General features: G+C 50.2%; 1 protein-coding gene across 1 annotated transcript in view; it reads right to left on the bottom strand.

The window, feature by feature from the left end:
- The window catches only part of MDN1 (midasin AAA ATPase 1), a 2142100-nt gene that overhangs the window by 1166121 nt on the left and 949798 nt on the right, over positions 1–26181 (bottom strand). Inside the window, exon 46 of the mRNA XM_086926648.1 lies at positions 13098–13306. Coding sequence (XP_086782774.1) covers positions 13098–13306 — 209 coding nt within the window. The remainder of the gene's footprint in view (positions 1–13097; positions 13307–26181) is intronic.

Genomic DNA, 26181 nt, shown 5'->3' with positions numbered 1-26181 from the left:
CATCCGGCAGCTTCCCAGATCCGAAAGATACGTCGAGGACATGCCTTATATAAGGCTCCAGGACTTCCAAACTGTCTGCCAAGCGTTTTGGCGACACCGGGTCCCACGGGGATCCTGATTTAACAGAGTGACATACCGCTAATAATTCCTCCGGGGGAGGGGTGCAATAGTGTGATATATGCCCTGCCGTCTCTGTATCCCCCATTACTTCCTCTAGGTCCAGTCCTGTAGGCCGAGTAGGGAAGGTCGAGTAAATCTTCTCTACTTTGGCGGAGAAGTAACCTGCAATCCGGTCACAAGACTCCGTAGAGCAACTCTCCGGCTCTGTGGGTGCATTTACCGACGTCAGGGATTTGTAAATGCCAAAGAGTTCCTTGGCGGAGTTCTCTGCTCCCTGAATTTGTTCAGCAAGGTAGGCTGCCTTAGACTTTTTGATCAGCCTATAACATTATACTCTTAAGTGCATTATAATCCTCGCGATTAAATGCTAACTCTGGTATCGCTTTATCAAAATATGTCGAGTAAGGTGTCATACGAATTGGAATACTAACCCCTCGCCAATTCTGGCGACGGGGTTAGCATTCCACCCTTCTAGAGGGACACGACATGTATGTAACTGTGAACCCCGGTTAAAGTCAATTCAAGCCTCAGCATCACAAAATGGATGCTGCCACCACAGACACAAGTCTGGCCTCCTGCTGCTGGGAGTCCTTCCAGCGAGGGAGGCTTGGACAAAGGGTTTCCTGTCAGGGGCGGTGCTAGCACCATCCCAGACAGGGTTTTGTGTATCCTGGGTAGGCAGGGCTTTAGAGGAAGGTGACTGCAAGTGGCACCCCGGTGCTCACTATGTATCTGCCGGCTAGAACCAGTTCCAGGGGCACACCAGCCCCTGAGCTGGGGAAAGTCCGGCATGGGAGAGGGGTATAACCACCCCCCTTCCTGGTCCCACCCATGGGCAGGACCTAGTCGCGTGCCAGCTCCTTTTCCTAGTATAAAGATAGGAGCGGGCCCCCTTTCAAATTAGATCATCTTTGAATCAAGAAACTACTTTCTACGAAAGGAACTCTCGACTTCTTCTTAAGATTTCTCCCTTGTGGCTAAGGAGTAGTCACCCTGCGCCCGCAGGCACCATCTAAGAACACTGCGGTTTGCTGCACGTCCTTCCTCCGGAATCCGACCGACCAGCACGACGAGACCCAGCTTCCCTGGCACCTCTGACTTCTACCTACCTCTACAGCTAAGCTGAGAACCGTAGGTGCGACGAGACCTCGAGGGACCGGCCATCATCAGAACTGCACGACTTCTATCCAGCACGACCGCCGAGGGATCCTCGAGTGAGTGCTTTGGGGTCCGAGGAGTCCCAACCCTGAGCAGCTCCGGCACCGAAGTTCCGCCCTCCAGCATCCACCAGATCTGCGTGGGGCCCTTCTTCTTTTTGCTGCTCACCGCGTTGTCTGGCTACTAGCCCGCTGGCTTGTGGCCTTCCCGACGACATCAACACTGCTAGTCTGGTTGCTCCAGACTGGCCCTTGCTCCCTTCCAAAAGAGGAGCACCCCGGACCCTCCTGGTCCACTCCAGACGCCATTTTAGGTCCACCGCGTGGGCTTGAATTTGCCAAGACTTGTTGCCCCAATCCTGGGTCCAGCGACGTCGACAGCAAAAACCATCGTGGGACAGCTCGCACCTCCATCCTGGTCGCCGACAACGCCTCCTGGTCCGTGAGACTGCAGAGCCCAGCGTCGCCCACTCACCTGGTCGAGGTGACTCCATTCGGTGCCATCCTGGTGCCCATCTAATCACTGGCTAGTGATTTAGAACTTGGTCCCCTCTGCTTACAGGTGTCCTCCATCTTCGATCCAGGCTTGGATCTACCGAACAATCTTCACTGGTCGCCTGCCAGCAACTTCTTTTTTCAGGCTCCATAGACTGCAACGAGGATTCCCGACGTCTTTTCAGACCTATGCAGCCGCAGCCGCTGGGCTAGGTAACTTCGGCATTTCGGTGCCAAAACATAGCCTCACTATCCAAGGGTCAAGATCCTTTTTTCGTTTTCAGTCTAACTAGTCTGATCCGTCCGATATCCTTAACTTTGTAATTCCTAGCCTCCATAGACTTTGTCCCGCGTGAGAGTGCACACTCTGCACCCGAGTCCCCTAGGCCTCCTGCTAGTAATCTGAAGGTTCAGTAGTCAAGTCCTAGCGATTCCAAAGCCTATTAGTCCAGTACTTACCTGCTAGTAATTTCGCATTCCACTTTTGTAGTATATGGTTTTTCGTGCCCCTCGGGCATTTGTGTAAATTGTACAACTTTGCGTATTTTCCTAAGAGTTTTGTTGTGTGCTTAGTACCCTGTCCTCATAAAGAGTACAGGGCTGTTGTGATCTAAATAAATACACTGTTTATTTTCAAAACACTTGTGTGGTGTCCTTTCACTTGGTGTTCAAGGGGTATATGTGATGGTATAACAGCTGGCTTAACACGCCCTCTAGAGTCTAGCCTAAAGACTGCTCTTGTCCATGCTACTAGGATAGCTGGTCTATCGGTTGACTTACAACCAATCATCAATAAGGGTTGTTTGGACTGATACAAAGTGCTCACTAGAATAGTGAACATTATATATCAGGCCAACTTCTCACAATACCCCTCCCATTTGATAAGAATGAGGTAGCAAAATTACAAGGCAAGATAGGAAGTTTTGTTTGGGCGTCAAAAGGTCCGCGTATAACTTGGAGAAGGCTGAGGAGATGGTTAAAGAGTGGTGGCCTTGCCCTTCGGGACCTATGGATCTACGCACATGTATTTCATTTTAAGAATTTCCGGATGTTATTAAATAAGCTGGATGATTCTGCATTAGGCATAATTTATGGGGCATTACTTGGTAATTTGGGAGACGGACAAGATCAATTCCTTTTTAAGTTCGGAGACCCAAAATTCTGTTTAAAGAGTAAGGTTAAAAATTCTCGTGCAGGCGCTAAAGAATTGCGTATTTATACGGAAAAAACTGGGAACTCCATATTACTCAGATTATTCACCAATTTGGGGTTCCCCATGCACTGCAGCATGTTTACACGATCTACTTAGACTACCATTGAAACAAACAGGTATCTCTTGTTGGGGAGATTTAAAAATTGGTATGGATCTGATGAGCTAGGAAGTTTTGACATTGTGTACTGGTGGTCAACTAACTAGATTCAAATACTATCCACTGTCTGCTGCTTGGTGGGCCCGGCAACAGTGGGAGGAACAGATGGATGATGCCTGGGTAATTCAAGCTTAGAGAATTGGGAGTATCAAAAAAGAGGTGGCTAAAGTACCGAACTTTGATTGAATCAGAAATTGGTATGAGTCAGGATATCCAAAACTCTGGGGCGATGTTGTAGATCCTACTAATTTGAGAGATGTTTGGTTGAGTTCGTTTACATTGCTCTGTGAGACAGTTAAACCGGCTTACCTTAAGCGAAATCATCTTTTTACTCTTTATCGGGTTTATTGTTCTCCGGCGAAATCGACAAAATTCACAGGAACTCAGCATGTGTTCAAGATGTCAGGATCCTTTAGCAAATAATAGTCACTTGTTTTTAACTTGCCCTGCAATTACAAAATTTTGGATGGGTGGATGTGAATTTTTGACGGATGTAACAGGAATCCGAATAGAAGCAACCCCTGCGCTTATATTTTTTGGATTGGGCAAGGATAGTATTCTGGTTTCAAATAAAACTGCGGCAAGGTTAATTTTTTATGTTATTTTATTGGGAAGAAGAGAGATCTGTAAAGCTTGGAAATCGGCTGACCCACTCCTTTTCTCTGAACGTAAAAACAGCATTATATATACAAGTCAGCAAGACATGGCATGTGATCCTAAAAGCAGAGGAAAGATATGGGCCATGTTGCTTGAGTGGTGACAGACTAACGGGGTCCAATGATTAAGTCAACAAACAGCGGTCGGTCCTGGTCCCACTCTTTTGTATTCTTGTGTGTCAAGCGCAAGAGGGGTTGGAATGGAAATGGCTAGATTTCTTGTCTGGAAAGACTATTCCTATTACGCTTTTGCAGGGGAAAGTGAGTATTGCCAACAGGTTAATTGGCAGGATAAGGACCAAGATTTTTTTATATGAAAGACATTTAAAAAATGTTTTTAAAAGATCTGCCGTGGGAACAACTTTGGGAACAGGAACTTTTTTCAATACTGGTCACAGCCTGGAGACTTTCGGTGCTTAGCGACGTAGATGTTCACCTTGTGGTCCTGTATAGCCTTTGTATTTATCTTCGGACAATCTGTGCAGGTCCTGGAGATGTGGCCTGATCCAAGGCACACCTCATGAAAATCAGTCACAGATGCACAAGTAACTACTTGTGTAACGATATATCTGTAAGAGACACTAGTTAGTGATAGATTCCTTACCTTAGAATATCCCCAGGCGTCAGACTGGATCCGGAAACTTTTGCGTAGCAGTACCCTTGTGCGTCGGTAGGCGTCTGCGGCTCAGCGTCCGTCGTCGGCGCCGTGCTGACGTCAGTTCTTAGACACAGCTTTTCCACGCCAGAAGCGCAAAGCTATGCTAAAAACCAACACTGGTGCCATTGAAACTAGGGCCCTGAAAGGGGAAGACCGTAACCCTAGATATCGGTTCGCAGAACGGGGAGGATGGGTGGGTCGGTAAGAAATCTAACACTAACTAATGTCTCTTACAGATATATCATTACACAAGTAGTAATTTGTGCATTTGAAAGAGACACGTTAGTGATAGATTCCTTACCTTAAAATAGATACCCCAGAAATACCAACCCCGGTGGTGGGTCTGCGAACCAATAAGCACACCAGAAAGTCCTGGAGGACGGAACACCCAAAGAAGACATCCCTCCAGACTTGGCTGTCCAGGCAATAGTGTCTTGCGAACGTGTGCAGCGAGGCCCAGGTAGCTGCCTGACATATGTCCTGAAAGGGGACTCCTCGGCCCAGGGCAGTAGTAGTTGCCGTGGCCAGAGTGGAATGGGCCCTCAGCCCAGCAGGAGGTTCCTTTTTAGCCAAGGAGTAGCACGCTTGGATGCACAACACGATCCACCGAGAGATGGTCCATTTGTGCACCACCCGTCCCTTCTTAGCGACACGTAACCAACAAAGAGTTGGTCATCCACCCGGAACTGGCGTGTGAGATCCAAATAGAATGAAAGCGTACGTTTTGGGTGCAGACGGTGGAGCCGCTCTTCCTGCTTTGAGGGATGCAGAGGCGGAAAGAAGGTGGGCAAGGTGATAAACTGCCCAATGTGGAAGGCTGTGACTACCTTAGGCAGGAAAGAGGGTTTTGTCCGCAACACAACCTTGTCCGGATGGACAGAAAGAAAAGGAGGTTTAGAAGATAGAGCCTGGACCTCACTCAATCTCCTGGCAGAGGTGATAGCAACCAGGAAAGCAGTCTTCAGAGTAAGAAGGCGGATAGGACAGTAGTGAAGTGGCTCAAAGGGAGCGCACATCAGAAAAGTAAGAACCAAGTTCAAGTCCCATTGAGGCATCACAAAGGGAACAGGTGGAAACGTATGTGTGATGCCTTTCAGGAATCGATTAACAGGGGTCTTGAACAAAGAAGGTTGTTCAGGCAGCCTTAAAAAGGCTGAAAGGGCAGAAAGGTAGCCCTTGATAGTGCCCAGAGCAGAGCCCTGCTGGGCAAGAGAGAGAAGGAAGAGAAGAACCTCAGAAAGAGGGGCAGAGAGAGGATCCACAGCCTTTGCTGTGCACCATGCCACAAATCTGTTCCACCTGCAGGCGTATACCGACTTTGTGGAGGGACGCCTGGCTGCCAGAATGATGTTACAGACTTCAGGAGGCAAGTCAAATGGCCTCAACTGTCGCCGCTCAATCTCCAAGCATGGAGGTGGAGACTGGACAGGTTCGGGTGGAGGACCGTCCCCTGCTGCTGCGACAAAAGGTCCTCCTGAAGAGGCAGACGAACCGGGGGCTCGACTGACATACTGAGTAGCTCGGTATACCAGTATCTTCGTGCCCAGTCCGGAGCCACAAGGATGACTTGTGCCCGGTCGCGCTTGATGTTCTTCAGCACTCTGGGTAGAAGTGGTATAGGCGGAAAGGCATACAACAGACCGCAACTCCGCCTTGGAAATTCTAACGCGCAGAACTGATGACATTGCGTGTTCTCTTCGGTGGCGAATAGATCTTACCAAGGCTTTCCCCACTGCTGAAAGAGGCCTTGCACCACGTCCGAGTTCAGACGCCATTCGTGATCCATCATGCACCGGCATCTGAGTTCGTCCGCCCTGGCGTTCAGAGAACCTGCCAGGTGTTGAACCACCAGGGTCACACCCTGATGTTCCAGCCATTGCCAAAGGCGCAGAGCCTCCTGGCAGAGGGTCCACGACCCCACCCCGCCCTGTTTGTTGCAGTACCACATGGCGGTGGTGTTGGCCGTGAACACCTGCACTACACTCCCCCGGACAGAGGGGAGGAATGCCTTCAGTGCTAGACAAATCGCCCGCAGCTCCAAAAGGTTGATATGGAGCCGGGACTCCGCCGGAGACCAGAGGCCTCTGATCTCCGCCTCTCCCATGTGGCCTCCCCATCCCTGGAGGGACGCGTCCGTCACAACTACGTGCTCCGGTTGGGGAAGGGAGAGGCATCTGCCGCTGACCCAATCGTGGTCCGTGATCCACCTCTGCAGCTGTCTCGCAGTGCCCTCCGAGATCAGGACATGGTCGGACAGGTTGCCCTGATGCTGGGCCCACTGAAACTTCAGGTCCCACTGCAGAGCCCGCATCCGCCAACGGCTGATGGCTTCCTGCATCCAGAAGGGGGGGCCGACTGCCTGAGTTCGAGTCGCTTGCGGGACCGCTCCCGCCTAGCTTTCGAAGTCAGGGTGAGGGTCGGTGACCATCAGTCGGTCGCAATCCTCACAAGGCTTGAAACCTGGCATCCCTATCGGCAACGTCCGGAGTCGCAAGAAAAATGATCAAAAGGGATCAAAAAGATTTAGTCAAAAAGTGACTAAGGTACCACTTTTTCCGGATCTGCGCTGCTGGCGCGGAAAAAAGAAGAACTGGCGTCAGCACGCGGAGGCGGCGTCTAAGTACTTTGATGACGTCATCACGGCGCCCACGACGCTGACTAAGGACGCGGAGCCGCAGACGACGCCTACCGACACGCAAGGGTACTGCTACGCAAAATTTTCCGGATCCAGTCTGACGCCTGGGGATATTCTAAGGTAAGGAATCTATCACTAACGTGTCTCTTTCAGATATCAGTATGCAGCAGTTCTTACAAGGCTTAAAGCACATTCTTTTTGCAGGAGACACCCGTCTCACACTGGTAAAATTTGGAAAAGTAAAGTGGAACACTTGTCAAAAGAGTAAGGAGTAGCACTGAATCTGCGCCTGAGCAGTGAAAAGAAAGTAACGGGCGTCAGACTGCGTGGTTGGTCCTTCTATGCAGCTCAGCTGGCCATCTTCGGAGCGGAATAAGCAGTGCTTTAAAGTTTCTGGATCCAGTCTATGCCTGAGGAATAATCATAAGGTGAAGGATATGTGGTTAAATGTATCCATCAGTAATTCGTTTTTCTTCGGTGCGTAGGCAATTTTCATTGAAACCAGTTAATGGTTCAGTTTAAATCCTCCAAGTGTTCTGTGACATTTCAATTTCTTGGCAAAAACGTTTCCGTTTTGGCTCTAGAGTTCTTGCCTGTGCTTCCAGACAGAAATAAGAATCTAAACACTACATACACAATTAAAAGAACAAACTACCAGGAGGTGGAATATTGCACAATATGTGAATCCAAAAAAATATTCATGGTGCAAAACTTGTTCTTATTTTCTCAAGGATCCCAATGTGTGCAAAAAATAAGTCATGTCCAGCCTAGTGACAAGGGTCCCGATAATTTTGGTGTGATGGGAGCGGAGGAAGAGGAGGAAGCAGACTTGACCTGATATAACCAAAAATATAGTTGCTGCGGATGTGGTTTGTCGCAGAAGGGGTTACATTCCTTTAGTTTTTGTACTGTTAGAGATAGCTTTTCAGCAGAAACCCAAACCAGTTACTGTCAATAGCTCGCTCTGAACTGCTCAAGAGAGCCTTAAAATGTTTCTAGGCATGTCTCAAAGTTATGTTTTGGTGTTGCTAGAGAACTTAGTGGATCATTACCAGCTCTCTGAGAACAGTGTGGCTGCCCATAGAGTGAGATAAAGCATCCTCGGGGTGTAATCTAATTTACACTGATTGCTACCTAGCAATGAGACAACCCTGGTTCAGGAACATTGTTTCTCATATGGTCTGTGAAAGCTGGGCACAGTATGAGAGGCCGTCTACCACACAGCTTGCAAGGAGAGACTGAAGACAATTCGATTGGCTGCACTCAAAGCTAAACTGCCTGGTCTTGTTGCTTTAGAGAATGTAGGAAAATAGGATATGCTTTCATGGTTACTGTGAGAAGTTGGCCTGATGTATGATGTCCACAATTCTGTGGGCACCTTGTATCAGTCCAAACAATCCCTATATGGTGGTGGTTGTAAGTCAACCTTATAGACAAGCTATCCTAGGGGTACCATGGACTAAGTAGCCTTCAGGCTAAACTCAAGAGGGCATGTGAAGCCAGCTGTTTTACCATATGCAATCCTGTAATATCAAATGAAAGGACACCACACAAGTTATATATTATAAAAATATATCTATTTATTCTCAGAATAATCCCCTGTACTCTTTAGGAGTATAGAAGCATAAGCGTTTAAACAAAAGCACAGTATAACATATGAAAGTTGCACGTTTATGGATGAGGCCGGTGGCCACTCAAACCATATATCAAAAAAGTGGTATAAGTATCACTAATCGAACAGTGGTAAGGCCTGGGGCCTTGGGAATCGCTGGGACTACACTGGACTAACAACAGTTAGGACGGGAGTAGCCCGCGGAATTCGGGTGCAGCGCTAAAAGCACAAGCATGCACCAATGCAAAGTCAATGGTGCCTAAAAGTTATCGAGTTACAGTTTTAGGAGTCTTCCGACTGGACTAAAAATACAAAACTTTAGACTTAGACACTAGAGGTGTAAACCACTACAGGAGCACCGGCGTTCATGAGTTACCTCACCCACAGCGGGTGCACAGGTGCAAAGTCGTGTCTGGTTTAGTCGTGTAGATCTATGGAGCCTGGAGATGAAGATGCTGCAGGCGGCCAGAAGAGAAGTGTCCGGTGTGATCCAAGGGTGGATCGAAGATGTAGAGTACCTGAAAGCAGAGGGGACAGAGTCTGGGTCACTCAGGTGGTTGTCGAGAAGCTTGTCTCCGCTGCCACGTGGACTCTGGGGCACCGAGGAGTGGATCACGAGCTGTCCCACGAAGGCTCTCGCTGTCGGCGGTGTCAGCTTCCGGATCATAGCAAACAGACCTTGGCAAACGCAACCCACGCAGGATTCGAAGATCGCTTCTTACTCGGACCAGCAAGGTCAGAGCGGGTGCTCCTTTTCAGGGGAGCGAGGGCCAGTCTGGAGCAACCAGACTAGCAGAGCAAATTCAAACGTTCGTCGGTACTGGGGCCGCTAGCCAACGGGCAAGCGACCGGACCAACGCTTCGAGCAGGAAAATTCAAAAGGGCCCCACGCAGCACTCGGTGAGTGTGGAGGGGAGAGCTTTGGTGCAAAAGCTGCTCGGGCCGGGGATTCTCAAACTCCAATGCACAGCTTCGAGGGAGCCTCGGGAGCTGCACGGTCAGCACTTCGTAGTTTTTCCAAGATGGCCGGCCCCACGCTTCAGGTCGCCTCCACGGGTCTCAGATTCGCTGGGACTGTGGATCGGGCTGTTGGAAGGCAGGAAAGCTGGGTCTTGTCGATCTCTGTCGCTCGAGATCCGGCGGGAACTGCAACAAAGCAAACAGTGACGCGCTGGATGGTGCCTGTTTGCACAGGGTGGTCGAGTAGGACGTCGAAGGGTCCAGAGTTTCGTTTCATAAGTTTCAGTCAGGATAATCTGATGTGCATTGGCACTGCTCCCACCTGTATTTCAAATCTGGGGGCTGGATTACCTGCTAGGTCCCTCCTATGGGTGGGACCCAGGAAAGGAGTGGTTACAATTTTGCCCTCCTGCTGCTGAGCCGAGCTCGGGCAGGGGAAGGTAGGACAATAGGTTTCCTGTCACAGGGAGGTGTGACCACCTCCCAGACAGGACCTAATGTATTGGGCTGGAGTGGGGTGCTTGCCAGCACCACCAGACTACTTTGAAGGGCACATTTAGTGCCCTCCTTGCATACTCCTTGTTTGAGACTGTTTAAGGAGCGCCTGGCTCCTGCTCTGGCAAGAAACGGGACAAAGGACATGGGAGTAGACTACGTTCTGGCCAGCCCCTCCTTTTCCCTAGGGTACATAAGGGCTTAGCAGTGGGTGGTTCCTTAGATTTGTCTTGGGGCGAGACTCAAGCCAAAAACCACATCACTCTTCGACTGTCTGGACACTTGGACTTCACTGAACTTCGTCTGGAACCGAGACTACACCAAGGAAAACTCCTGGTGCTCCTGGTCTTGCTGTTCTACAAGTCTTCGTCATCTGTGTCTCTGCTTCTTCCAGGATCTTCACCAGACATGTGGGATTCAAGGACATCCAAAATCTCTTTAGGAGTGAATGAGTTATTTCCCCTGCATCTGCACGCACCGCAACGAAGCAGACCGGTCTGCTCCTCCAGACGTATCACAGACTTTGAAAGGCTCAGCAACATAGATGGTGGTTCTGAAACTCCCTCGAGGCCTGACCTGTCCTCTCTGCAATTTTGAGGCCAGTATCTCTAGTCGGAACCTCTGGGACCGACCCCCTGTGCAAAGCGTTGACTTGCCGTTGTTAAGGCCTGTTGGCTCTGCACTCCAGAAATCTTCAGGCTACAAGAGACTCCCCCTCTTGCTCGGGGCCTGCTCCGACTCTCCTGCTGTTGGTGAGTTCCTTGGAGCCTTCTGGTATCAGCACTGCTCCTTCATTCTCCACATCAGTTGCGGCTACCAAGGCTTGTTTGTGCTGCTACCAGACACCAACCTCCTAGAAACCAACATCCGACGTTGGAAAGCTAATGAACGACTCCTGATCCTCCTCAGCATCGCCTGGTCCTCACAGCTGCAGCGACAAGGTCTCTGTTAACACTTCTGAATCTTCAGACATCGGTGGGCATTGCTCTACTGTGCCTCCTGATCACCTTCAAGTGGCATGAACTCTGTCCCCTCTGCTTACAGGTTCTCCTCTTCAAGAATCCACCATTGGATTCCACCAGTCTCTTTCACAGTCTTCTACAGCTTCATATTCTTTGAAGTCCTCCACTGTGGTCAACGACTGTTTCTAACATCACATCCCACCTATGCACCCAGCTTCCCTGGTGTGTGTATCCTGGTTCCTGGGTTACCCATGGATGGATGATCCTTTAATCTTCTGTCTTCCACAGGGTTTCTTCTTGGTCCACTGGGAAGGGTCCTTCTTATAAACTGCAACCACGACTTTGCAGTTGACTTCTATTGGGCACATAGCTGTGTTTCCATTCTGCACACAGCCTCCCTGAGGTTCCAAGGTACGGGGGGGGGATCCTGGTATCCCCAGCTCCTCTGAGTCTTCCGGTCCAAGTCCCAACTTCAGTGGCAGTTCGCATTCCACTCTTAGTATATGGTTTGATCTCCCAGTGGAGACCACTGTATTTTGTGCTACTTACCTTATTGCAATTGAAGCATTATTGTGTATTTGTAATGATACCTCAGAGTAGGAGATACACCAATGTGTTAGTGAGTGTTGTGTAATAAATATACATTTTTATATATACACTGTGTGGCTCCTTTTCGTTATGCCTACACTACATGATTAAACTGGTAAAACAAGCTCTTTAACCCGCTTTCAAAAATAAGCCTAAAGGCTGCTCTTCACTGCTACCACTTTGAGAGCTTTCTATTGTTATGAAAGACCACTAAAACCACCATAAGGGTTGACTGGATTAGCGCTAGGTGTATCACTTAATTAAGTGTGCACCATATACTGAGCCAGCTTCCTACGATGACAAATTACAATAAAAGTAATGATTGATTTCAATGAGGGGGGGAGATTTATCAGACTGGTTTAATGGCATACTGAACCCCACCAGGTAAAACAGGTTATGGAGATACAGACATAGAAAGGCGTTTGTACAGGTTGGTATGTTCATCCTGAAATAAGTAAATATTCTCAAAGGAAAGCTAACATCATGTGCAGCATGCACAAGAATTTGAAGCGACCTCATCATGCACTCAACACATTCGAACCATGCACAGTCCCTGTTGCAGGGACTAAACAAACCTTTAACCAACAGCATGCTGTAGTCCATCTCCACATACAGGTAAAGGTAATGCCTGTGCCTATGAGTACACTGCCAATTACCGCATAGCCTAGGAATAAGGGGTAGTATGCATCCTCATTAAGAATGACAGTACACTCTGGGTGTCTCAAGTCATAAGTTCTCTGTTCTGATTATCAATAGAGGAAAAAAGGAGCTTCTCTAGACTTGCATACCTGTAGAGTTCATCTGTAGGAAAAACATAAGTTAATTCAGAAAAAGACAGGGAGGCAAAGCATTTCTGAGCAGTTCTGATGACTTTAGTCCCAAAACAGACTATGCCACCCCTTCTGGGCACCATTGCTCATAGTTGCTGGTCAAATAAAGTATGTGGTTTCTCTCGTGGACATGAGCAGACAATCTGTTTCATTAAGCCAACACTGAAATCATAAAAGTCAAATTATGTATTCTACGATGCGCATGTATGTATGGAAACAAAACATAGTACTGATCAGATGAAAAGAGACATTTGCAGTACTTCACAACATATCACAATCTTTGTCTTCAAACAGATTGGTGCATGTCTAGGGATTAAACTGAATGATGGAAAGGCAGGCACACACAGCCAAAATATGTACCATCAATAAGAAGAGGGTGCATAGACACCTCTTTGTAATGTACACTTCAATAGTGAGTGTTCCCACTTGCAGGACTGAAGTGAAGCGAGAATTCAATGTAACTGTTTTTAATTTAAAAAGTTACAAAACAATTTAGAGTATTATTAGGAATTCAAAATTAAAACCTTAATGTAGCACTGCTCTCAGGTACATTGCTTACCTACTACAGTGTCTTTGATTTCCTTGTGCACTGCCATAAGTTTATCACACACTGCATCCCCAACCAGGCCAAATCCATGCAGTAGCAACTTCAAATCAAACTGGTCCAACTCGTTGTCATCATTATCCCCAGGAATGTAAATCTCAATTCCACGATTTCTCATTGCTCTGGATATCTCACCATGGACAGGATCCATAGAAAGGAACAACCTGTTGGATACCATTTAAAACAGGATACACATCACTCACAGGACACAATGTGCACATAGACACCACGCCAGTCTAAGCACATTTGCAATATAGAATATGAACTGGGGAACTGCTACACAAAAGTACATGCAATACAAAAACATCAAAAGAATTACATGCTCACTCCCAGCCCCATCCAGCGCTTTCTGCCAATATGCACTGCATGAGAACAAAGGGGAGATAGCATGGTTAGCTGATGGGAGTAGCACAAAGGAGGGGTGCCAAACTAGGTTACATGATGCACTTATATCTAAGGCAGTAACAACTAATGGTGATGGTAAAAATTCCAGCAGAGGTAGTATTTTCATAAAGAAGGCAATTACCGGCGTGGCCAAGAAGGCGGCTTGAACGGACGTGTTAAGCGGTGGCTCCCCGTCCCGAGCCCCCGTAATCGCTAAATAATTGCTTTTTGGCCCCCTGGGAGCTGCAATATTGGTCGGATACCAACGGGGCAGCTGCCCGGGTCCGACTAAGACCACCCTCGCCATTTTCTGGGGCGGTTGAGAGAAGTTCCTGGGGCGCGGCACCCGCCGGCAGGGAGTCCTGATGCGGCTCAGAGCCGAGAGGGGTTGGCGGACGGAGTCCTTCTGGGGTGGAAAACCGCTGCGACAGACTCGACTGCCCCTCTGCGAGTGTGAGCCTGCGGGGTGAGACGTCGGACTCCCGTCGCTGCCGGACCGTGGGCGAGCCCTGGTCGGGTCGCCGCGGAGAAGGCGGGAAGCATCGCTCGAGGCCCCGGCTTGGGCCTTGGCAGCAGACCTCAGAGCACGGACGCAGCCGGAGGTGAGGAGTAGCCGGAGAGGCGGCCCCGACAGCAGGGGCGGCGTCGAGGCAGAAAGCGACTGCCTTCTGCAGGTGTGAGGCCGGGAAGCACGGAGCCGGGATCCCGCCGCCACCCAGCTGACGGCGATCTCTGGGCGGTAGCGCCGAGGTGCAGACAGGAAGCGACACTTGAGGCCCCGGCTTGGGCCTGGGCGAAAGGCGGCGGCACACATCCCCCCGGAGACCGAGACCAGAGGTGAGGAGCGGGCCGGGTGGCACCCCTCGCCGACGACTTGGGGGACAGAGCATCGGGCCCCCGGTGAAACCTGCGGCCGGGCGGAGCCACAGGGCTCGGCAGCGGTGGAGCCGCAAGGCGCGAAGGGGCCAGACGTGGCCGCGTCCCTGGGAAGCCTCGCAGCAACCAGGCCTCAGTGCACATACGCCGGGACCCCGGGAGGGCCCAGCGGACAATAGTCGCCGGGACTGGAACCGGCCCCAGCGACCAAATCCTTCATGGAGGCCCTCTTCACTTTCCTCAAGGAAGACATCCAGAATCTCAAACATGAGATTGCTGGGGGATACAAGGAGCTGCGTCGAGACATCAACGACATTGGGGAGCACGTTGCGGAGGTGGAAAACACTGGGTTAGCTACAAGCGAGGAAGTCCATATTTTGCAACAGGAAATCACCAGACTCCACGAGCAGCAGATGGACCTACAGGCGCACACAGAGGACCTAGATAATCGATCGAGACGCAACAACATTTGCGTCTGAAATGTGCTGCACAAATCGGAGGGGGGGGGCCCGTCACGGCCTATTTACAAGGGCTTTTCAGAGACATTAGGGGAGCCTGCCGATTTCGAGGTCCGCATTGACGGGGCCCACAGGGTGGGCCTAGCACGGCGAGCACCGGCTCCGCCCCCAGACATACTGGCATTACTCCCTGATTATCCTCTCAAGGAACGGATCCTTCAGGCAGCGCGCCGCAAGCAGCCACTTCAGTATCAAGGCCAAGCGTTGGAACTCTTCCAGGATCTCTCGGCAATCACACTGCAGAAGCGCTGGTCCTTCAAGGTGGCCACGGGGTTCCTCCGTGACAAAGGGGTCCCATATTCCTGGGGCCATCCGTTTAGGATCATCTTTAAGTGGAACGGGGCCTTACATCAACTCAGATCTCTACGTGAGACCTACGACCTCCTTGGCATCCCTCATGACGAGGACATGTCCGGAGACGAGCCAGACACTCTTGCGGCCAATCTGACCCCTTCTCGGCCATCCCGGGGGGGCTGGCAGAGGGTGAGGCGCAGGAGAGCAGCGAGGAAGAGCTTGATGCCGGACCCAGCAACCTTAGCACAAGAACACGCGGCGGCTATCCAAGAAGTGGCTAAAGACACGACCGGTGAAGAATGAGCCGCCTCTACACAGGGGTACCTTACTACAATGTCGCACTAATGTGAAGGGGATCGGGCGGGGGGCCACTGGGCCACGACTGCCTTTTTTCCCCTACCTATGTACTTTTCCACAGGTCTGGCCGAACTGCCTGCAGACCTGGGACAATATTCACCAGATAGTTGTTCACAGTTGGGGTTGGGGGGAGGGCGGGGACGTTGGGAAGGAAGGTGGGAAGGGCGGGTGGGGGTCCTCCTTGTCCACGAGTTCTGGGCGGGGTTGTCTTTCCCTTTTCACCACCACGAACCGAGCGCAGCGCGCAACCGGTCCGCCTGACTGCTTAAGGTGACACGCCCTTTGACGGTTCTCTTACTTAACGTGAGAGGGCTTAATAACCCAGTCAAACATAAGGCGGTTCGCTCTCTCTTGGAACACTCAAAGGCAGACATCTGCCTTCTGCAGGAGACGCACCTACTGCCCAAAGATCACCACAGACTTAAATCCCGTTCCTTCCCGTGGCAATTTTTCTCCTCTGCAAACAGGAAGGTGGCTGGAGTAGCGATCCTGGTGTCTAAATCCTTTGGGGGGCGGGTCCTGCAGAAGGAAGCAGAGATCAAAGGCAGGTTGCTGGTCCACCGCTTTCTTATGGCGGAGCAAACACTACTGATAGGCTCCATAAACGCACTCAATGAAGGTCAGGATGCATTCTTACATACGGTCCTGGAGGCGGCCACGGCAAACACGCATCCACACTTACTGCTGGGGGGGGGACGACCTTAACCTAGTATTTCACAACACAGTGGACCGCTCTGGTCAACGATTTGGCCAAGTGGGGGCATTGTCCATGATGGGTCAGACTCGCCTTGCAGATCTGGGTCTGGTCGATTTATGGAGTCACTCGCATCCACAGGCCACAGCATACACTCACTACTCAGCGGCCCATAAAAGTTACGCAAGACTCGATTACTTTCTGTGCTCCTCCCAACTGGTGACTAGCGCACAAGACGCCGAGATCCTTCCGGCCTCTCTGTCGGATCACTCTCCAGTGGTGGCGTCCTTTCTGATGCCAACCACGCCTGGCCCTCAGCGGCACTGGCGCTTGCTGGACGGCTTACTACAGAGCCCGGCCACAGTGGAGCGGATCAAAGCTGCCCTCATCCAATTCCTCACTCACAATGCTAATGAAGACACCACCAAAGCCACTCAATGGGTGGCGCTCAAGGCAGTCCTCCGAGGCAAATTCATCTCACTGACCACGGCCAATAACAGAGAACGCGCACAAAAGAGGGTCGAAATCGCCCAACGTGTGGCAGAGCTGGAACAGATGCATCAACGCACGGGGCAGCCCGAGCGTGGCGTCAGCTATGCGCAGAGCGGAAGATGTTAGCAGCCCTGGACCAGGATGTGGCCGAATACGCCACCCTGCGGCTAAGGCATGCGTATTACACCGGAGGAGACCGCTGTGGGAGACTGCTGGCGAGCAAGCTGCGGGAGCAGCGTCAGAGATAACACATTCGGACCCCCCAGCTTAGTCAGGGGGACCCTGTCACAGAGGATGCGGTAATTGCCGCGACCTTCGGGGACTTTTATGCTGAACTCTATGCGGCACACCAACTGGATTTGCAGGCGGGTTGCAACTATCTGCAGGGAGCTGCCCTCCCATCCCTGAATGAGGCACAAGCGAAGTTCCTCGATCGACCCATAGGTCTAGAAGAGGTGATATCGGAGATATACCGTCTCAAACTGGGAAAGTCGCTGGGTCCTGACGGCTATTCGGCGGCCTTCTATAAAACGTTCAGCCCACAAATAGCCCCCCTGCTACGTGACCTATTTAATACCTTCGATCAGCCGGGTGCCATACCTCCAGATTTGCTAGAGGCCGCAATATCGGCGATACCCAAGGCTGCCGGGACCCCACTCGGTGCAGCTCATACAGGCCAATATCCTTGTTAAACATCGACCTCAAGCTCTACACGGGCATCATCGCGAATAGGCTGGCCCCGTATATGCAGCAGTTAGTGGAACCCATCAGGCAGGCTTTATCCTGCAACGGAGCACCAGCGACAACACTAGGAGAGTCCTCCACTTAATCGAGGCTGGGTCACGGACGAGACCGGGCTGCATGCTCCTCACCATAGATGCTGAGAAAGCATTCGATCGAGTGCACTGGCCTTACCTGGACCTGGCACTGCAGAGGTTAGGCATGGGAGAGACTCTCCGCAATCGTATTTTTAACTGCTATGGACAGCCGAATGCGACGGTCAGAGTCAATGGTCATACCTCCCCACGGTTCCCGATTGGTAGGGGGACCAGACAGGGCTGCACGCTTTCCCCCCTCCTTTTTGCGCTGTACATGGAGCCGTTAGCGCAACGAATTAGGCAGCACAACCTTATTAAGGGCATCCTGTTTGGCGGGGATACGCACAAAGTCAGTCTATACGCAGACGACATTTTACTCTCCCTGATGGAGCCGATGCAATCCCTCCGAGCGCTCTTTGTTGAGCTTCATACCTTTGCGCTGGCATCGGGCTTTAGGGTCAAGGTGGAAAAGTCTGAGGCCCTGAACATATCCCTGTTACCGGACGCACTGGTCGAGGCGAAGGCTGAGTTTGACTTGCAGTGGTCCGACTCTTCCATTCCCTATCTGGGGGTCCTACTGGCGCCGACTGTGCGAGCCACAGCTGACGCCAACTACGCAAGGCTCAGCTCGCGTCTCTGCGAGGAACTTAGGAGATGGAGGCATCTCACACTCTCCTGGCTGGGCCGCACAGCGGCCGCCAAAATGACTCTGCTGCCACAGATTCTCTATGTCTTCCAGACTCTACCTCTGTGCCCTCCGGCGGATGGCTTCAGAAGACGCAATCGGACCGGACTAGTTTCATTTGGAATGGTCGCCGCCCGCGCTTTAAGCATTCGATTGCTATATTCACTCCTGCGCATGGCGGAGTGGGAATACCTGACCTTACTTAATACTTTCAAGCGGCCCAGCTACGCACGCTTGTAGAATGGCACCAACTAGAGTTCAGTAAGCACTGGCTCTTTCAGGACCAAGCGGTGGCAGGTCGGCCGCTTCAGGGTGTTCCGTTCTTACCGCGCCGCCATAGACCACCCAATCTTTATGCATTGCAGATCACGAGCACGGTCCTGGACACATGGGACAGAGTGGCAGTCCGGCGGGATCTCACCTCGTTCCCCTCTCTAATGACGCCACTTTTCGACAACCCTGACTTTTCCCCCGGCCTTGACCCTCGGGCGTTCGCGGTTTGGAGGACGACGTCCTGCAGGGATGTGGGGCACATGTTTGACCTTAGCGGCATTCTCCCCTTCCAGAAGGTGAAAGAGGACTATGGCATACCAGAGGCGGACCGTTTGCCCTATTTGCAAGTCCGTCATTGGGTCCTACACTCGTCGATAAAACCTGGCGCGCAGCGATTCCTCACACCGTATGAAAAACGGCTATTGACACGCACATCCGATAAAAAGTAGCTCTCCGACCTGTACCAACACCTACTTCTCACCAACAACTACACGTACAATGCAGGGAGGGTCAGGTGGGAGAAGGACCTAGGGAGACAACACACGCAAGGAGTGGAGGGCATATACCAAAGAGCCAGACACTCAGCCTACCACATAGGCCTTACTTAGTAGCAGTAGTTAAATTAATTGAACCATCTTATCTTCATGCAAGTCTATATCATGTGAAACATGTTTCGTAGCATTGGGAAAAACCTTTTTTGGTCTTTCTTCAGTTCACAAAAGAAAAATTGAGACCCAAGATAAGATATAATTTTAACAAGCTTGTTTGTTTTAACAAGAACATTTCTGCCTACACTACACTGATTATATTGTTAAGTACACCATATGTACTGAGATCTGAATTTACTCAAATAAATTTGTTTACATATTTATTGTAGACATCTATACAAATGTGGTGGAAATAGACATTAAAATAAACCATCTTCACACATCTTGAATGGTGAAATGTAACACCTAGATGTGACACTGAGCTCTAATATTCTACCATTTTAGGTGCGGCATGAAGAATTGGGACCATGTCACGGTGGGCTATGTCTCCACCAAACAAGAGTATTACTCACTCTCCTCATTCTATTAGCTGTTTAGTAAATCATTCCACCTTACAGGAAGTGCTTCCATTCAAATGCAATAGACAATATCTTACATCTGAAAAGTACACTCAAGCATCCCATGGTGACACTCAATTCTTCACCTCTTAAATGAATGCACAAGTTACTTACCTTCGGTAACGATATATCTGTAAGAAACAGTAGTTGGTATTAGATTCCTTACCTTAGAATATCACCAGGCGTCTATCTGGATCTGGAAATTATTGCGTAGCAGTACCACTGCAAGTCGGTAGGCGTCGTCTGCGGCTCCGAGTCAGTCATTCACGCCAGGATGACGTCAAGGCCCAGTTCTAGAGGGTGGGCTGGGTGGGCCAGGCCCACCCAAACATGAGCCTGGCCCACCCAAACAGAGATACCATGGCCCTTGCAGTGAGGGCTTGAAGGCAGGCGCATTGTGGAGATGAAGGGGAGAAAAAATAAACAAAACCTTCTTAACATGTAAATGGTCTTTTAAAGACCTGTGAAGTACTCTGGTGCGGCTGCGATAATCTCAAAGGCTGTCTGTGTGTGTGCGCCGGGGCTGAGACAGCTACCGGGCGAGCACACAGACAGTTTTTGAGAATATCGCAGCCACACCCGAGTATTTCACAGGTCTTTAAATGACCATTTACATGTTAAGAAGGCTTTGTTTATTTTTTCACCCCTTCATCTCCACATGGCAACACATAACATCCTTTCTTTGACTACGATAATCTTTGCCTACTGTTCTGCTGCATGGATATTTCTTTTTCTATGCAGCTCAGGAGAAAAGAAGTTTGTTTATTCCTATTCACCTTTCCTGACCCCTGCAGCTGCTTATCCCATGAGGCTGTAACACAAAGTTTGACTAATGTAGTAGGTAAGAGAATGTGTTACTATTTTTAAAATAAATCTGCAAAGGCTCAGCAGGACACATACTTTGTGTGCTTCATTTAAACAGTTTTTATCATTATCATGGCCAGTGCAGGACAACAATTAGACAATACAAAATGCCCAGATAATGCTGGTGATTAATGATCCTGCTGGAGAGCAATCATTTGTTGGTTAGTAGTTTTGAAATGCAGATGAACTGCATTTTATGTGGATAGCTCAGCGGGTTACTGCATTTGTCACAGAGATCCTTTTGTTACTTGCATTTCAGAAGGTACAATCCTAACATAGGACAGTGACCAATTAACTGTCATCAAGGAGCTGCATACAAACATGAATGGTATAGTTAGAACTTCACTTTTTTGTGTTTTGGGATATAGTTAGAACTTCCTCAGTCTTTCATTATTCTAATGTTGCTAAAATGAGTATGTTTGGGCAGATATACAGTTTTATTGGTAAAGCTGACCCCCATGGAATACTCTTTAAATCCTTAGGATGTGTTTTCCCAGACCAAACCCTCTTAAAATATACTGCCCACCAGTATGGATGACGTGGTTCATACACCTTGTAATCCTCATTGGTTTATGTGACATTCCCTGTAGACTGATTTAAATACTTGTATGATTCTTTGTCTCTGTATAATGTGTGCGTGATGTAAAGTACTGTGACACTCTACACTGATATGAGTAGCGCTACACAACAAATGAAATACATATCAGAGAGGGGCTACGTAAAGATGAGGGGTACTGTTGAAGGGTGGCAGTGAGGGAATCCAAGGAGGAAGTCAATAGGGAAGGGCTATCTAGCGATGAGGGGCACTGTTGAAGGGTGACAGTGAGGGAATCCGAGGAAGAAGTCATGGGGTGCAGGGGGAGCTAGGGAGAGATGAGGGGCACTGGTGGAGGCTGGTAGTGAGGGAGTCTGAGGAGGAGGTCAAAGGGTGGGGGGCTACGGAGAGATGAGGGACACTGTGGAGGGTGGCAGTTAGGGAATCTGAGGAGGAGATAACGGGTGGGGGTGGAGCTACGGAGAGATGAGGGGCACTGGTGGAGGGTGGCAGTGAGGGAATCAGAGGAGGAGGTCTGTGGGGGGCTACAGGGAGATGAGGGGCACTGGTGGAGGGTGGCTATGAGGGAGTGTGAGGGGGAGATCACGGGGTGGGGGGGGGAACTACGGAGAGATGAGGGGTGCAGGGGGAGGGAGGCAGTGAGGGAAACCGAGGAAGAGGTCATGGGGTGGAGGGGAAAAAATAAACAAATGTAAAACTACAGAGAGATGAGGGGCACTAGTGGTGGGTAGCAGTGAAGGAATCCGAGGAGGAGGTCAAGGGGTGGGGGGTGCTATGGAGTGTTGAGGAGCACTGGTGGAGAGTGGCAGTGAGGGAATCCGAGGAGGAGCTCATGAGGGGGAGGGGCAATGGGGAGATGAGGAGCACTTGTGGCATGTGGCAGTGAGGGAATCCGAGGAGGAGGTTAATGGGGGGCCATGGAGGGATGAGGGGCACTGTTAGAAGGTGGTAGTAAAGGTTTTTACGGAGAAAAGGGATATTGGTGTGGCGCCAAAAAAGACTTCTGCATCAGCGCTAAAGCCGGCCCGGTCATGACCTTCCTGTTTTTGTTTATTTAATTAGCAGTCAGGTCATAAGGGCTACTTTGAACATACTTTAAAGTGTATGCTAATTATACTTACTGCTATATTCAATGTTTTAAGTTTGAAGGTGATTTTACTCATGTTTTTACCGGGAAAAATTAACGTGGAGCCCGATGGTACATGATATGGGGCTGGGGCCCAAGGTCAGCTGTGAGATGAGGTGCACTGGAGAGGAGTAATAGATAATCAAGTCTGTAAGGAAGTGCGTTGCAGAGTCAGGGGTCAGGTGGAGGTAGTAATGAAGAGGGATTCTCACTGAAGGCTTGCACAGACGGAGTCCAAAATGTGTCACTTGCCTGATAGTCCCACCTCAAAAACCTCCTCTTCCCATCAAAGGAACTTTACATGGAAAAAGCACTTTTTGAGAGTGATAATATGTAGAAAGAGATTTGGAAAAGAGTGTGCTTTACTGGGCCTTGTAAGACGAAGAAGAGATGAAGGAAGGCCCTGAATCAGACATGCCCAGACAAATATTCGACATATCGAGCCCGCAGTGGCCCACCCAAATGCCCCCTTGGCCCACCCAAATAAAAATTCCTGGAGCCGGGCCTGATGACGTCGCCGAAATACTTAAACGCCACCCTCGCGCGCTGACGTCAGATCTTATACACAGCTTTTCCGCGCCAGAAACGCAGAGCCGTAGTAAAAACCAACACTGGTGCCATGCAACTAGGGCCCTGAAAAGGGATGACCTTAACCCTAGATATCGGTTCGCAGAACGGGGAGGATGGGTGGGGCCGTAAGGAATCTAATACTAAATACTGCTTCTTACAGATATATCGTTACCGATGGTAAGTAACTTGTGCATCTGAAAGAAACAGGTTAGTATTAGATTCCTTACCTTAGAATAGATACCCCAGCAATACCAACCCGATGGTGGGTCTGCGAACCAATAATCACACCAGAAAGTCCTGGAGAACGAAACGGCCGAAAAAGCCATCTCTCCGGACTTGGCTGTCCAGGCAGTAGTGTCTTGCAAACGTGTGCATCGAGGCCCACGTAGCTGCCTGACAGATGTCCTGCAAGTGGACTCCCCGACCCAGGGTATTAATAGCCGCTGTGGCCAGAGTGGAATGGGCACGCAGCCCCACAGGTGGCTCCTTTTTAGCCATCAAGAAATGGTCAGTTTGTGCACCGCCCGTCCCTTCTTAGTGCCCACGTAACCAACAAAGAGTTGGTCATCCACCCGAAACTGGCGTGTGCGATCCAGATAGTATGAGAGTGCACCTTTTGGGTCCAGACGGTGGAGCCTCTCTTCCTCTTTCGAGGGAGGCGGAAAGAAGGTGGGCAAGGTGATGGACTGCACGATGTGGAAGGCTGTGACTACCTTGGGCAGGAAAGAGGGACGCGTCCGCAACACAACTTTGTCCGGATGGACAGAAAGGAAAGGGGGTTGTGAATAAAGAGCCTGGAGCTCACTCACTCTCCTGGCAGAGGTGATGGCAACCAGGAATGCAGTCTTAAGAGTGAGGAGACTAAGAGGAAAGTTATTAAGTGGCTCGAAGGGAGAGCATATCCGGTAAGTCAGAACAAGGTTCAAGTCCCACTGAGGCATCACGAAAGGAACAGGGGGGGAACATATGAGTGATGCCTTTCAAGAACCTATTTACAACCAGGGACTTGAACAAAGAGGGCTGATCAGGTACCCTTAAGAAAGCGGGAATGGCAGAAAGGTAGCCCTAGATAGTGCCCAGAGCAGAGCCCTGCTGGGCAAGAGAAAGAAGAAAGAGGAGAACCTCAGAAAGGGGGGCAGAGAGTGGATCCACAGCATTTGCTGTGCACCATGCCACAAATTTGTTCCACCTGTAGGCGTATACCGATTTTGTGGAGGGGCGCCTGGCTGCCAGAATCACATTGCAGACTTCAGGAGGCAAGTCAAATGGCCTCAACTGTTGCCGCTCAATCTCAACGCATGGAGGTAGAAAATGGACAGGTTCGAGTGGAGGACCGTCCCCTGATGCTGTGACAGAAGGTCCTCCTGAAGAGGCAGACGAATCAGGGGATCGACTGACATGCTGAGTAGCTCTGGATACCAGTATCTCCGTGCCCAATCCGGAGGCACAAGGATGACTTGGGCCCGGTCGCGTCTGATCTTCTTCAGCACTCTGGGCAGAAGTGGTATAGGCGGAAAGTGTGAGGAGTTGGGCTGATACATGATGCTCACTAGTTCTAGTGATCACCTTGCATCAGTCCAAACAACCCTTATGGCGATTGGTTGTAAGTCAACCTTATAGACCAGCTATCCTAATGGTAGCATCGACAAATCATGCTTAGGCTAAACACTTTTGGCATGTGAAGACAGCTGTTTTACCACATATAACCCCTTGAATACCAAGTGAAAGGACACCACACAGGTTGTTATGAAATATATTTATTAATAACAAACACCTCTGAACTCTTTATGAGGTCAGAGGGCTAAGCACATGACAAGACTCTTAGGAAAAATACGTTTAAGTTGCACGAATTACAATGGTGCCCTAGGGGCATGAGAAACCATATACTAAACAAGTGGTATAAGGAAATCGATAGAAGGAATGGAGCTGTCCAGAGGCTGTAGGATTGCTGGGACTACACTACCCTAACCTTAGGTAAGTAATAGGAGGCCCACGGGATGCGTGTGCAGAGTGTGAACTCACACGCGAGATGCGTAACAAAGTCAATGGACAGTACAAATTACGAAAAGGTAAGCATTAGACAGTTTCGATTAGCTAGGACTAAAACGACTGGAAATCTGGACACTAGGAGAGTCAATCTACCCTGGAGCACCGAAATGCTCTTGTTACCTCACCCACGGGCTGCGGGTGCATAAGTGTCAAAGTGTGTCGGGTTTCCGCGTTGAAGTCTATGGAGCCTTGAAGAAAGATGCTGCAGGCGACCAGGAGGAAGCTGTCCGGAGTGATGCAAGGATGGATCAAGGAAGATGAAGACCTGAAAGCAGAGGGGACAATGTTCACAGTCACTAGCCAGTGACTGGTGTGGAACCAGGAAGGAACCAGATGCGGTAGTCGCGATCAGGTGAAGAGTGGACGCTTGACTCTGCAGCCACGTGGACCAGGAGGTGTCATCGACAACCAGGATGGAGGCACGAGCTGTCCCACGCAGGCTCTCGTGTTGGTTCCGGATTCGGCATCAACAGGCCTTGGCAAAGGCAACCCACGCGGTGAGTGGAAAAGGCGTCTGGTGCGGACCAGGAGGGTCCGGGGTACTTCTTTTTTGGAAGGAAGCAAGGGCCAGTCTGGAGCAACCAGCCCAGCGGTGTTGATGTCGTGGATCGTCGTCTAGGGGGCCACTAGCCAGCAGGCAAGTGACCAGACAATGCGTCGAGCAGCAATCAAGCAAAATGGCCCCACGCAGATCTCGAGGATGCTGGAAGGCTGATCTTCGGTGCAGGAGCTGCTCGGGGCTGGGGCTTCTCAATCTCCAAAGCACTTCGTCGAGGATGCCTCTGAAGTCGTGCTGGAAGCGAAGTGCAGTTTCTTCAAGATGGCAGGTCCCACGTGTCTCGTCGCACCCACGGATCTCAGCTGTGCTGCAGATGTGAGTTGAGGTCGGAGAGGTCTGGAAGTCCGGGTCTCGTCGAGCTCTGAAGTATGGATCCACCAGGGAAGACGACAAAGTGAACCGCTGGAACGCTTGATGGTGCCTGCTTGTGCAGGGTGGTCACTCCTGGGCCACAAGGGAGATTACTTCAGGCTTCTATGGAGCAGAACGTTGAAGTCCAGAGTTTCTTCTTGTAGATTCAATTCAGGATAATCTAATTTGGAAAGGGACCAGCTCCTACCTTTATTCTCCTAATGGCGTCTGAACTCGGACGTGGCGCAAGGCCTCTTTCAGCAGTGGGGAGAGCCTTGGTTAGATCTATTCGCCACAGAAGAGAACGCGCAATGTCATCAGTTCTGCCCGTTGGAGTTTCCAAGGCGGCACTCGCTCGGAGACGCTTTTCGTCGTGAGTGGAGTTGCGGTCTGTTGTACGCCTTTCTGTAGGAGAGTAGGGTCTGCAATCCTATTGTCACGCCAGATTTTTGATTCACTGGTTTACGA

This window comes from Lissotriton vulgaris, chromosome 6 (genome assembly GCF_964263255.1).
Source record: "Lissotriton vulgaris chromosome 6, aLisVul1.2, whole genome shotgun sequence".
In the NCBI taxonomy this organism is placed as follows: Eukaryota; Metazoa; Chordata; class Amphibia; order Caudata; family Salamandridae; genus Lissotriton; species Lissotriton vulgaris.
The sequence above is the reverse complement of the archived record's forward strand: the minus strand, read 5'-3'. Positions and strand labels throughout refer to the sequence as shown.